The sequence below is a fragment of the Pseudoliparis swirei genome, chromosome 3, assembly GCF_029220125.1.
Source record: "Pseudoliparis swirei isolate HS2019 ecotype Mariana Trench chromosome 3, NWPU_hadal_v1, whole genome shotgun sequence".
Lineage (NCBI taxonomy): Eukaryota > Metazoa > Chordata > Actinopteri > Perciformes > Liparidae > Pseudoliparis > Pseudoliparis swirei.
The window spans coordinates 22,129,714-22,143,173 of NC_079390.1; the positions used below are offsets into that span (position 1 = coordinate 22,129,714).

At 46.8% G+C, this 13,460-nt stretch overlaps 1 protein-coding gene across 1 annotated transcript in view; it reads left to right on the top strand.

Moving 5' to 3' along the window:
• Positions 1–13,460, top strand: part of pof1b (POF1B actin binding protein) — a 35,653-nt gene that overhangs the window by 5,273 nt on the left and 16,920 nt on the right. Inside the window, exon 3 of the mRNA XM_056443827.1 lies at positions 1,018–1,092. Coding sequence (XP_056299802.1) covers positions 1,018–1,092 — 75 coding nt within the window. The remainder of the gene's footprint in view (positions 1–1,017; positions 1,093–13,460) is intronic.

Consider the following 13,460-nt stretch of genomic DNA (forward strand, 5'->3'; position numbering starts at 1 on the left):
CTTATTCCGGCCTCCAAAAGGTGCGACGTACAAGATTTGGAGCATTTCGAATTGACTCAACATGGCGTCCGACGCCCGAGCCAGCCGCTGGTAGCTAACGGTGCCAGTGGAGCTAATGGTGCTCGCAGAGCTAACGGTGCTAGCGGAGCTAACGATGCTAGCGGAGCTAACGCTGCTCTTGGCGCTAACGCTGCTCTTGGCGCTAACGGTGCTAGTGGAGCTAACGGTGCTAATGGAGCTAACGGTGCTAGCAGAGCTAATATTTCTCGCAGAGCTAACGGTGCTAGTGGAGCTAACGGTGCTAGTGGAGCTAACGGTGCTAGCAGAGCTAATATTTCTCACAGAGCTAACGGTGCTAGCAGCGCCAACGGTGCAAACCACAGAAAGCAGTGTGTTTCCAGTATCAGGCCGTTAGCTAACCAGTGGGGCGCGCTCACGTGCACTAACATGCACTAACATGCACTAACATGCACTAAACAACACAACCATGACCTGTGTCATTATTATCCGACTTAATTCATCACATTTATCAGAATCTTTAGATGTGACGCTCTGTATTTTAGGATGTAAACTTCAAGGCGAGGTGGTTTTTTTAATGAATGAATTTGGCCTGAATTATTTTGTTCTAAATGTTATTGGCTTGGATTCAGTTTCATTTATTTTTTTGCTCGAGCTCCGGGACAAGTTTCAACTTCCTGCGCACCAGAAACACAAAGCCAGTTTCTCACTGAAACGTGCAGTCAGCTTCACCAAAGGGCTTTTAACGCTCTATCAACATTGCTGTTGGTCTTTTTTAAAATTTTCTTTATTGCGTTCAGTGAAATGTTTATTTTTTAGAAATTTTTATGGAAATAACGGCCATTCTGTTTTCTTTGGTTGAATTTGAGCAGAATAAAAAGCAGTCGGATAGCAGAACGGATGCACTTTAATATCTGTATTAAATGTATTTATTTCCTTTTTTAATTTCTAATTTTCTTGTTTAATTTCTGATTTAATTCGGTCTCGTCTTTTCTCCAGAGCGTCAGCGGGAAGTCGTCGGTGTTCAGCCAGTCGTCGAAGAGCCCCGAGCCGAGCGCCGCCGAGGAGGAGGAGGCAAGGACACACACACACACACACACACACACACACACACACACCTTCCCATGAATAGCCATGTTGTTGCTGAAGCCCTCAGCAGCACTTGGCAACCTGACAAGTATGTGCTTCACCTTCTTTTATTGAATTGTGTGCACAAAGGCCTGAGAGGAGGTTGAGAACACAAACACTTAAAGTAAATCACACACATGATTATCACGTAGACACCCCCCCCTAGTCGTCCTGTGAAACTAAAGAAGCTTCTTCTTAAGTCAGCCGGCAGCGATTCTCTCTCTCTCTCCCTCTCATTCTAATTCTCTTGCTCTCTCTCTCATTTTCTCTCTCTCATTCTCCCTCTCACTCTCGTTCTCTCTTCCTCACTCTCTCTCTCATTCTCTCTCTCTCACTGTCATTATTATTCTCTCTCTCATTCTCTCTCATTCATTATCTCTCATTCTCTCTCATTGTCTCTCTCATTATCTGTCATTCTCTCTCACTCATTCTCATTATCTCTCTCTCATTCTCTCTCACTCATTCTCATCGTCTCTCATTATCTCTCTCTCATTCTCATTATCTCTCTCTCATTCTCATTGTCTCTCTCTCTCATTTTCTCTCTCCCCCCCCCGTCCCTATGAAGCCACGCCCTGCCTCTCTCTCCACATCCCTCTCTCACAGCAGCCCTGTGCCCGTCGTCACGGAGACGTAACTGACACTCCCAGAGGCCTTTGCTGCGCGGGCCCCATTCCTTCGGATCGGGAACCTGCAGCGTCATGTTTACGGCTGTTATCAAAACAGGGAGGTCCCTTTGAACGCCCTGTTTCTAGTTTCTACGAGCTTCACGGGGTGTACGGATGTATCGATGGTTTACTCGTCTGCAGCTCTTATCTTCCGCTCAGGAATCCAGCCCTTCGTTTGATCTCCCAGGATCCTTCTTGGAAGCGCGCTTGTCGCCTCCGGCCGGCGACGAATGATTTATCGTTAATTAATCAATTATACCGTTTGCGTTTTTAATTGTTTGGAAGCATAAATCATATGCCTATTTGTTGCCCGATCACCTTTTCAGATCGCCAAAATAAAAGCACCACAAATAGTTAGAATGCATAAATGATATCCTATTTGTTGCACAATCACCTTTTTAGATCACCAAAGTAAAAGCAGCAACATGTCACATTTCAGCTGCTTTGGCTTTTAAAAAGAAGATACAATCTACTTTTGGTTGATTATGTTGCGGGCGGATGAATTATTCACCATCTCAGCCGTCTCGCCCGTCGGGGTGTGTGGGGGGGGGGACAGACGGGTGTTGGCCGCATCGTCTTGTTGTTGTCCCGCATCTTTTATTTTGAAAGGCGGTTTCCAAAACAATTAAATAAAACACTCAGACATTCGACATGTTTCAGCCTGGCCACGGGGAACAAAGGTCCACGGTGAAACCGCAACAAACGGGACCGAGTGCCGGTTTCTGTTCACGCACAACCGCCCAGACCACTTATTATAATGTATATATGTACATTTATATTTCTTTGCATTATTGTTTTTGTTTAAAAACAATTCTATGCAGGTATTTAATTTCTTATTTTATTGTTGATCATTTATTCACTTATTAATTTATATATATATATGTGTGTGTGTATTTATAATATATATACATGTATGTGTGTGTATGTATATATATATATGTTACACTAAGTGGTTTCACTGCTTTTGCCGTCTGTTCTTCACCTTTTTATCCGTCCAGCTTATCTGTTCTGTCGGTTTCTGTGTGAAGAACATCGATAATGCCCGTTCTGCATTTATTGCTCACGGAAAGAACGAGAGAATCTTTACCCAGAAACAAGGATGTCCCACTTGAGGATGGTCTCGATTGGCTTAAGTCCGCCGGCACGGTGCGGTCCTTGCAGGAGCCTTCGAGCAGATTCTGAACGTTGAATTGGAGGCGGAGCCTGTTCGGCGTCACTCCGATTGGCTGCTCAGCTGAAAGCGAAGAGAAGCGGCAGTGAGGGAGGCAAACGAGGGCCGGGACGAGAGCTTGTTAACAACGACTTGGTGCGTCTGCAGTCAACGGTGTTCGGGTTTCTCTCCCTGAATGCAGAACGTCGCCCCCTGCTGGTGTGGAGGATTATTTCCTCTTCACGCATGCTAGTTGGTAGTCGGCCGGAGACTTTGTGGTGCGTTCAAGTGCAATGTTCTGGGTCGCGAGACAGCAGTCTCATGTACATTTTTGGTGTTTTAGGGCCTGAAGAGTTCTTCTTCTTAATTTATTTTCGTGTCCATGTCTCAAAGCCTCATTTATTCACTTTTAAGACATGCGCAGGTATTTGGATGCTCAGCATTTTTTGACGTTTTCTTTTATCGGAAACTTTTTGGATGGCGTTGAGAAGTTTCTTGTTTCAAGACGTGTGTGTGTAGTGAAGGTTGATAAGTTGTTTAGTGTCAGTTAGGCTCTGATGGTTGATGACTGACTGACACCCACTTGAAGAGGAAAACACACACACACACAAACACATAGACACATACACACACACACGCTCACACACTTGTCACAGTGCAGAATCAAGACGTCACACGAGAATCAACTTCTTTTTTTCAGGTGTCGGTATGTGGATCGTAAATTACAAAACATCAAATAAACTTTTACGAGATAACATTCATCGAAATAATTCATGTTATCTAACACACCCTGCTGTGGCGACAGCATGAAGGAGGGACACACACGCACCTCTGCTGTTTAAGTGCATTTGAAGAGTTGAATCAGGCGTTAAGTATTTCTTTTGTGGTTTTCGAACGTCGTCGAGTTCTCAACGAAAAGTTTTAGAAAACAACAAGGTTGTATAGAGGGTTGTGCGCCTGTCGTCATCTCCACCGATTGGTCGACATGGCTCTGCAGGCCTGAACACATCCGCGCCTGAACAGCTTACGTTGTGAATCTCCTGGAGGTCACACTATGTGATGAAGATGTGTTGTAGTTTGATTACTTTGATTTATAAAATACATCTGCTTCCTAAGTCGGCAACAGACACACACTTCAAACATCAGTATATATATATATATTGAATAGAAAATATAGTCAAGACATTGACAAGGTTAGAAATAATGATTAATATTTGAAGTATTATGTAGCAGGCCTGAGGCCGCCACCCGTGGGTTTCCCCCCCCAGCACCAAGGATCCGCCAGACAGCACGACGTTTCGTTCAAGGACATATTTATTTGCACACACAACACCGAGCAGACCGCAAAACACGTGCCTCTGCTCACCTCTCCCCCTCCACTCTCAAGTGGGAGCATTTATAAGGGTGGCCTCGGCTGCTGACTGATTGCCAATCACCAGCAGCCGAGGCCAAATCAGACACAGCTGCCACACTCCCCACCACTCGATTTAGGCCGGGGCTCCATCCGGCCTAGCCTACTCCCCCTCCCCCCCCCATGAGAGCTTGGGCGGAGGAGGGGCTCTGGGGGACCGGGCTCGGGAGGAGGGGGCTCTGTGGGACCGGGCTCAGGACGTGGGGGCTCTGGGGTCGGCAGCTCCGACGGGTCCTGGGGCTCTGGGGTCGGCAGCTCCGATGGGTCCTGGACCTCGGGGTTCGGCCGCTCCGACGGGTCCTGTGGCTCTGGAGTCGGCAGCTCAGACGGGTCCTGGGGCTCTGGGGTCGGCAGCTCCGATGGGTCCTGGACCTCGGGGTTCGGCAGCTCCGACGGGTCCTGGGGCTCTGGAGTCGGCAGCTCCGACGGGTCCCGGACCTCGGGGGTCGGCAGCTCCGACGGCGCTCGGGGGTCGGCTGCGGCGACGGGTCACGGGAGTCTGCCACAGCGCCGGCGGGTTTCGGAGGGTTCCGAGGAACAGGCGGCTCTCCTCCGCCTGTGCCCGCCCCATCTCCTCTATCCGGGCCAGTATCTGGCCCAAGCTGCTCATCAGCTCTTCCTCCTGGTCTGGCTCCCTCCCTTTCAAGCACTGGGTCCTCAGGGGCCCCACGTTGGGCTCCAATGTAGCACGCCCGAGGCCGCCACCCGTGGGTTTCCCCCCCCAGCACCAAGGATCCGCCAGACCGCAAGAGGTGTTGTTCAAAGACATATTTATTTCCACACACACGACACCGAGCAGACCGCAAAACACGTGCCTCTGCTCACCTCTTCCCCTCCACTCTCAAGTGGGAGCATTTATAAGGGTGGCCTCGGCTGCTGACTGATTGCCAATCACCAGCAGCCGAGGCCAAATCAGACACAGCTGCCACACTCCCAACCACTCGATTTAGGCCGGGGCTCCATCCGGCCTAGCCTACTCCCCCTCCCCCCCCCATGAGAGGGAAATAAAATACCCCAAAGTGATGTAAAAAATAGCAGACATTCACATCTAAAAGATAAAGACATGTTGTAAATATAATTATCTCGTTAATAAATAGCTGTTTCAGATCTGAAGCGCCCTGAATGCAATTACAGACTGTTTCTCTTTTCACTAAGTTGTCGTCGTGCTCAGCTGGTTTCCCTCCAGACGTCTGTCCTCACTGTATAAACAATTCATCTCCAGTAGATCAAAAGGTCGAAACCACAGTGTGGGTGTAATATGGGAGCTGGTTTAAGTGGCACTGATGGCCAACCAGCCGACTACTTTGCAGACGGAATCTGTTTTGAGTTGTTTTAAACCCTCACAGGAGGATTTTGGGAGTGAGATCACCAAAGTAAAAGCAGCAACATGTCACATTTCAGCTGCTTTGGCTTTTAAAAAGAAGATACAATCTACTTTTGGTTGATTATGTTGCGGGCGGATGAATTATTCACCATCTCAGCCGTCTCGCCCGTCGGGGTGTGTGGGGGGGGCGGGGGGGGGGGGCAGACGGGTGTTGGCCGCATCGTCTTGTTGTTGTCCCGCATCTTTTATTTTGAAAGGCGGTTTCCAAAACAATTAAATAAAACACTCAAACATTCGACATGTTTCAGCCTGGCCACGGGGAACAAAGGTCCACGGTGAAACCGCAACAAACGGGACCGAGTGACGGTTTCTGTTCACGCACAACCGCCCAGACAACTTATTATAATGTATATATGTACATTTATTTATTTCTTTGCATTATTGTTTTTGTTTAAAAACAATTCTATGCAGGTATTTAATTTCTTATTTTATTGATGATCATTTATTCACTTATTAATTTATATATATATATGTGTGTGTGTATTTATAATATATATACATGTATGTGTGTGTATGTATATATATATATGTTACACTAAGTGGTTTCACTGCTTTTGCCGTCTGTTCTTCACCTTTTTATCCGTCCAGCTTATCTGTTCTGTCGGTTTCTGTGTGAAGAACATCGATAATGCCCGTTCTGCATTTATTGCTCACGGAAAGAACGAGAGAATCTTTACCCAGAAACAAGGATGTCCCACTTGAGGATGGTCTCGATTGGCTTAAGTCCGCCGACGCATGCGGTCCTTGCAGGAGCCTTCGAGCAGATTCTGAACGTTGAATTGGAGGCGGAGCCTGTTCGGCGTCACTCCGATTGGCTGCTCAGCTGAAAGCGAAGAGAAGCGGCAGTGAGGGAGGCAAACGAGGGCCGGGACGAGAGCTTGTTAACAACGACTTGGTGCGTCTGCAGTCAACGGTGTTCGGGTTTCTCTCCCTGAATGCAGAACGTCGCCCCCTGCTGGTGTGGAGGATTATTTCCTCTTCACGCATGCTAGTTGGTAGTCGGCCGGAGACTTTGTGGTGCGTTCAAGTGCAATGTTCTGGGTCGCGAGACAGCAGTCTCATGTACATTTTTGGTGTTTTAGGGCCTGAAGAGTTCTTCTTCTTAATTTATTTTCGTGTCCATGTCTCAAAGCCTCATTTATTCACTTTTAAGACATGCAGGTATTTGGATGCTCAGCATTTTTGACGTTTTCTTTTATCGGAAACTTTTGGATGGCGTTGAGAAGTTTCTTGTTTCAAGACGTGTGTGTGTAGTGAAGGTTGATAAGTTGTTTAGTGTCAGTTAGGCTCTGATGGTTGATGACTGACTGACACCCACTTGAAGAGGAAAACACACACACACACAAACACATAGACACATACACACACACACGCTCACACACTTGTCACAGTGCAGAATCAAGACGTCACACGAGAATCAACTTCTTTTTTTCAGGTGTCGGTATGTGGATCGTAAATTACAAAACATCAAATAAACTTTTACGAGATAACATTCATCGAAATAATTCATGTTATCTAACACACCCTGCTGTGGCGACAGCATGAAGGAGGGACACACACGCACCTCTGCTGTTTAAGTGCATTTGAAGAGTTGAATCAGGCGTTAAGTATTTCTTTTGTGGTTTTCCGAACGTCGTCGAGTTCTCAACGAAAAGTTTTAGAAAACAACAAGGTTGTATAGAGGGTTGTGCGCCTGTCGTCATCTCCACCGATTGGTCGACATGGCTCTGCAGGCCTGAACACATCCGCGCCTGAACAGCTTACGTTGTGAATCTCCTGGAGGTCACACTATGTGATGAAGATGTGTTGTAGTTTGATTACTTTGATTTATAAAATACATCTGCTTCCTAAGTCGGCAACAGACACACACTTCAAACATCAGTATATATATATATATTGAATAGAAAATATAGTCAAGACATTGACAAGGTTAGAAATAATGATTAATATTTGAAGTATTATGTAGCAGGCCTGAGGTCGCCACCGTGGGTTTCCCCACCAGCACCAAGGATCTGCCAGACAGCACGACGTTTCGTTCAAGGACATATTTGTTGCACACACAACACCGAGCAGACCGCAAAACACGTGCCTCTGCTCACCTCTCCCCCTCCACTCTCAAGTGGGAGCATTTATAAGGGTGGCCTCGGCTGCTGACTGATTGCCAATCACCAGCAGCCGAGGCCAAATCAGACACAGCTGCCACACTCCCCACCACTCGATTTAGGCCGGGGCTCCATCCGGCCTAGCCTACTCCCCCTCCCCCCCCCATGAGAGCTTGGGCGGAGGAGGGGCTCTGGGGGACCGGGCTCGGGAGGAGGGGGCTCTGTGGGACCGGGCTCAGGACGTGGGGGCTCTGGGGTCGGCAGCTCCGACGGGTCCTGGGGCTCTGGGGTCGGCAGCTCCGATGGGTCCTGGACCTCGGGGTTCGGCCGCTCCGACGGGTCCTGTGGCTCTGGAGTCGGCAGCTCAGACGGGTCCTGGGGCTCTGGGGTCGGCAGCTCCGATGGGTCCTGGACCTCGGGGTTCGGCAGCTCCGACGGGTCCTGGGGCTCTGGAGTCGGCAGCTCGGCGGGTCCCGGACCTCGGGGGTCGGCAGCTCCGACGGCGCTCGGGGGTCGGCTGCGGCGACGGGTCACGGGAGTCTGCCACAGCGCCGGCGGGTTCGGAGGTTCCGAGGAACAGGCGGCTCTCCTCCGCCTGTGCCCGCCCCATCTCCTCTATCCGGGCCAGTATCTGGCCCAAGCTGCTCATCAGCTCTTCCTCCTGGTCTGGCTCCCTCCCTTTCAAGCACTGGGTCCTCAGGGGCCCCACGTTGGGCTCCAATGTAGCACGCCCGAGGCCGCCACCCGTGGGTTTCCCCCCCCAGCACCAAGGATCCGCCAGACCGCAAGAGGTGTTGTTCAAAGACATATTTATTTCCACACACACGACACCGAGCAGACCGCAAAACACGTGCCTCTGCTCACCTCTTCCCCTCCACTCTCAAGTGGGAGCATTTATAAGGGTGGCCTCGGCTGCTGACTGATTGCCAATCACCAGCAGCCGAGGCCAAATCAGACACAGCTGCCACACTCCCAACCACTCGATTTAGGCCGGGGCTCCATCCGGCCTAGCCTACTCCCCCTCCCCCCCCCATGAGAGGGAAATAAAATACCCCAAAGTGATGTAAAAAATAGCAGACATTCACATCTAAAAGATAAAGACATGTTGTAAATATAATTATCTCGTTAATAAATAGCTGTTTCAGATCTGAAGCGCCCTGAATGCAATTACAGACTGTTTCTCTTTTCACTAAGTTGTCGTCGTGCTCAGCTGGTTTCCCTCCAGACGTCTGTCCTCACTGTATAAACAATTCATCTCCAGTAGATCAAAAGGTCGAAACCACAGTGTGGGTGTAATATGGGAGCTGGTTTAAGTGGCACTGATGGCCAACCAGCCGACTACTTTGCAGACGGAATCTGTTTTGAGTTGTTTTAAACCCTCACAGGAGGATTTTGGGAGTGAGACAAACGGACTCGGACAGCGACGCTCCGCTTACAGTAATCCCTCTCTCCACTGAGAGGCTTCTATCACCCCTCAAGGGTACGTGAAGTATTTAGACTTAATAACCGGACGGTCACACACTGGGCGACCGAAACGCTGACACAGCAAATGTCCTCATTTTAAAGGACGTTCGCTAAATGCTATTCAATGCAGCGGAGAAAAAAATAAATATATATTTTCATCACAGCCTTTGGTTTCCTGAGTAAAATGAGGATTGATCTTTGTCCATTTACTTGTCTCTGATTGGCTGTTGAGTCTTTAACAGTGATTAGCTCGACGTCACGGAGTCACAAGTCGATTGGTTGATGCCGAGCGGAGTGATCGGGCTGGGGTGTCAGGCGTGACCATATCCTGGATATAGACGGGGCCCGATCGCAGCATTCTGGATGAGCTGCAGAGGTCGGATGGCCTTAGCAGGTAGACCAGCCAGGAGGGAGTTACAGTAGTCAAGGCGTGAAATGACCAGAACCTGGATCAGAACCTGTGCCGCCTTCTGAGAAAGAAGAAGACGGATTCTCCTGATGTCGTGCAGCATGTACCTACAGGAACGTGTTGGCGCAGTAATGTTGGCAGTCAGGGAGAGTTGACTGTTGAGTGTCACCCCGAGGTTCCTGGCAGTCGCGGCTAACACAGAGTTGTTGAAGGTGGAGGGCCGGTCATGGGTGGTCAGGTCGTGGGTGGGAGAGCCTTTCCCTGGAAGGAAAAGTAGTTCAGTTTTGTCCAGGGTTTACTTTCAGATGGTGTGCTGACATCCACTGAGAGATGTCAGTCAGTCAGTGCTGATACCTGTGGTTCAGGTCAAGAGGTTCAGTTGGGTGTCATCAGCATAGATTTGATAGGAAAAGCCACGGGAGCGAATGACAGAGCCAAGATAATTAGTGTACAGAGAGAAGAAAAGGGGATCCAGGACGGAGCCTTGAGGGACCCCAGTAGTGGGAGTGCAGGGTTGGAAAGCATTATTATCGTCATACATTGATGTTATAGAAAATAAAGCTGTAGTTTTTCTCCTGGGGTAACATTTCTGCACCATTAAAAGAAGGCATCTGGGAAAATAAATATGCCTCTGGTTAGATGAGAGGATTGATGCAACTCCCCAGTTATTTATAGATAGTGTGAATTAACCTCATGATGCTTTTAAATCACAAAGAGAGAGAGAGAGAGGGTGACAGCCAGAAGCCCCTGGCGTCAAAGATGGAGGACCGTGTTTATGGCTTCGTAAGAGGCGGAACTCTGACTGTACACTTTTCTGCTGCGAGTTTTAACAGATGTCGATTGTTACGTAATACTTTCAAAGGCTCGATGCCGCCTGTAGCAGACGCACCTCCCCAGGTGTTTGATGTTGTTTGTGACTGTGACCTGTAATTAGATGACCTCAGTCAGGAAAACTGAAGAGAAACACCAGAAATACCCATAAACTTGGACCCTGAAGTGTCCCTGATGTTCGTGCACATGACAAAGAGGTCTTATTTCACAAGGAGCGCACATTTAGTGCATAACAAGCAGCAACCTGAATGACGAAATCTAGCTGAAAACTAATGAAATATTAATTATCCTTTCAGTTGAAAACCAGGACATTTGAGTGTTTTACAAATATTAGTTGGGACAGTCTGACCTGCTAACAGTTTAAACTCGTACATTTAACAAGTTAGTAGATTCCTCTCCCCTAGAGCAGGGTGTTGCATTCTTTGAAATGCATCTTTACAAAAGAAAGAGTACGTCTGGTTGCAGAAGAACAGGAACAAAAATCAAACCTCTTTTTTGGAAAATACCCCCAAAAAGTAGTTTGAGAAGAGGTCGAGATTCAGCAGCAACAAACAGCCTGTGTGGTCAAATGACTCTTCTCTCATTCTCCTCAACCTCTAGTGTTACACACACACACACACACACACAGCTGCATTCTAAACTCTTTTGTTTTTTTACGGCTGTTGCTTGATTTAACTTCTGGAATGTCACCATGACACTGTTTTTTATTGTTTCTCACACACACACACACGTATTGGGTTACTGCTGTTTTTCCCAGCCAGTAGAAGTGAAACTGACCCTGAAGAGACTTTTACTGAGTTTTGTTTAGTTTGTAACGAAGAAATTTGTTTTTTTAGATACAATTTACCTGAAAGAAAACACGGAACACCATTCAAACCACCCCAAACTGTAGAAAGACTTCTTAAGGGCTGAAACTAGCGATTACCTTCATTATGAAATAATGATTTTTCGTCTTTCAACACAATTTTTCAGCTTTCAAATATGAAGAAATAAGTGGAAACGGCAATAGCAGAGCCCAAAGTTCACTTCCTTTTGACCCGAAACAGCTCACACACACACACACACAAACACCATTATCATCATCATGAGCTCAGGAATGTGGCGTCTGCAGGTCAGCTGCATATTACGTGGACCTGAGACATTTTTCTTATTCCTTAAAAGTCATGTCCTTCACGCCGCCGTGTGACCACGTTCGTCTAAATATAGAACGTAACTCTTTGGCCGTGAAGAGCTGCAGGGCGTCGCTCACTTTGCCTCCGGACAAAGAAATCTTTAAATGTGAACCCCAAACCAACAAACATCAGGCTTTCGTCAACGGCTTCAATCGGCTTTCAAATGTGACGGGTGTTTTATCCGCAGTGATGGAAACGTGACGTGTCCTCATACACCCTCACGAAAAATATTTATGTTCTTCATTTCCCTACAGCGACCAGCAACACGTGTCAATTTACGCTCGTTGCATAAGGACAGTCCTTTCAAAATAAAAATCTGTATTTACAGCAAACAACTTCGATGGATTTAGGCAACAAAACTACAGTTAGTTGGATTAAAATAACTACAGACGTAAGGCTTATTTTTTCTGTTTATTGGACCCGCCCCTCTCCAATGTGTGTGCGTGCGCATTCTTCATTACGTCCTTGTTCACGATTTACGTGGAGTACGTACACAACCATTTAGTGGGACGTCTACGGATTATGTCGGGATCGATCGGCCTCAATAAGAGAGACTCACAAATGCAGACGCAAAGATTCACATATGCGCACAGAACTGTTCACAAATATATTCCAATGCACACATAAATAAATTACCGTTTGTTTGCGACTCGCTACTCATTTGTTTGTAGATCGCTACACATTTGTTTGTATCGCTACTCATTTGTTTGGATCTCTACACATTTGTTTGTAGATCTCTACTCATTTGTTTGTGGATCGCTACACATTTGTTTGTATCGCTATTCATTTGTTTGTGGATCAATACACATTTGTTTGTGGATCGCTACACATTTGTTTGTGGATCGCTACACGTTTGTTTGTGGATCGCGACATTTGTTTGTGGATCGCTACACATTTGTTTGTATCGCTACACATTTGTTTGTAGATCAATACACATTTGTTTGTGGATCGTTACACATTTGTTTGTGGATCTCTAAACATTTGTTTGTGGATCTCTACACATTTGTTTGTGGATCACTACACATTTGTTTGGATCGCTACACATTTGTTTGTAGATCAATACACATTTGTTTGTGGATCGCTACACGTTTGTTTTCAGATCTCTACACATTTGTTTGTGGATCGCGACACATTTGTTTGTGTATCGCTACACGTTTGTTTTCAAATCTCTACACATTTGTTTGTAGATCTTTACACGTTTGTTCGTGGATCGCTACACATTTTTTTGTGGATGTCTACACATTTGTTTGGATCGCTACACATTTGTTTGTTGATCAATACACATTTGTTTGTGGATCGCTACACATTTGTTTGTGGATCGCTACACGTTTGTTTGTGGATCTCTACACATTTGTTTGTGGATCGCTACACGTTTGTTTGTAGATTGCTACACATTTGTTTGGATCGCTACACATTTGTTTGTAGATCAATACACATTTGTTTGTGGATCGCTACACATTTGTTTGGATCGCTACACATTTGTTTGTAGATCAATACACGTTTGTTCGTGGATCGGTACACATTTGTTTGTGGATCTCTAAACATTTGTTTGTGGATCGCTACACATTTGTTTGTGGATCTCTAAACATTTGTTTGTGGATCGCTACACATTTGTTTGTGGATCTCTACACATTTGTTTGTGGATCACTACACATTTGTTTGGATCGCTACACATTTGTTTGTAGATCAATACACATTTGTTTGTGGATCGCTACACGTTTGTTTT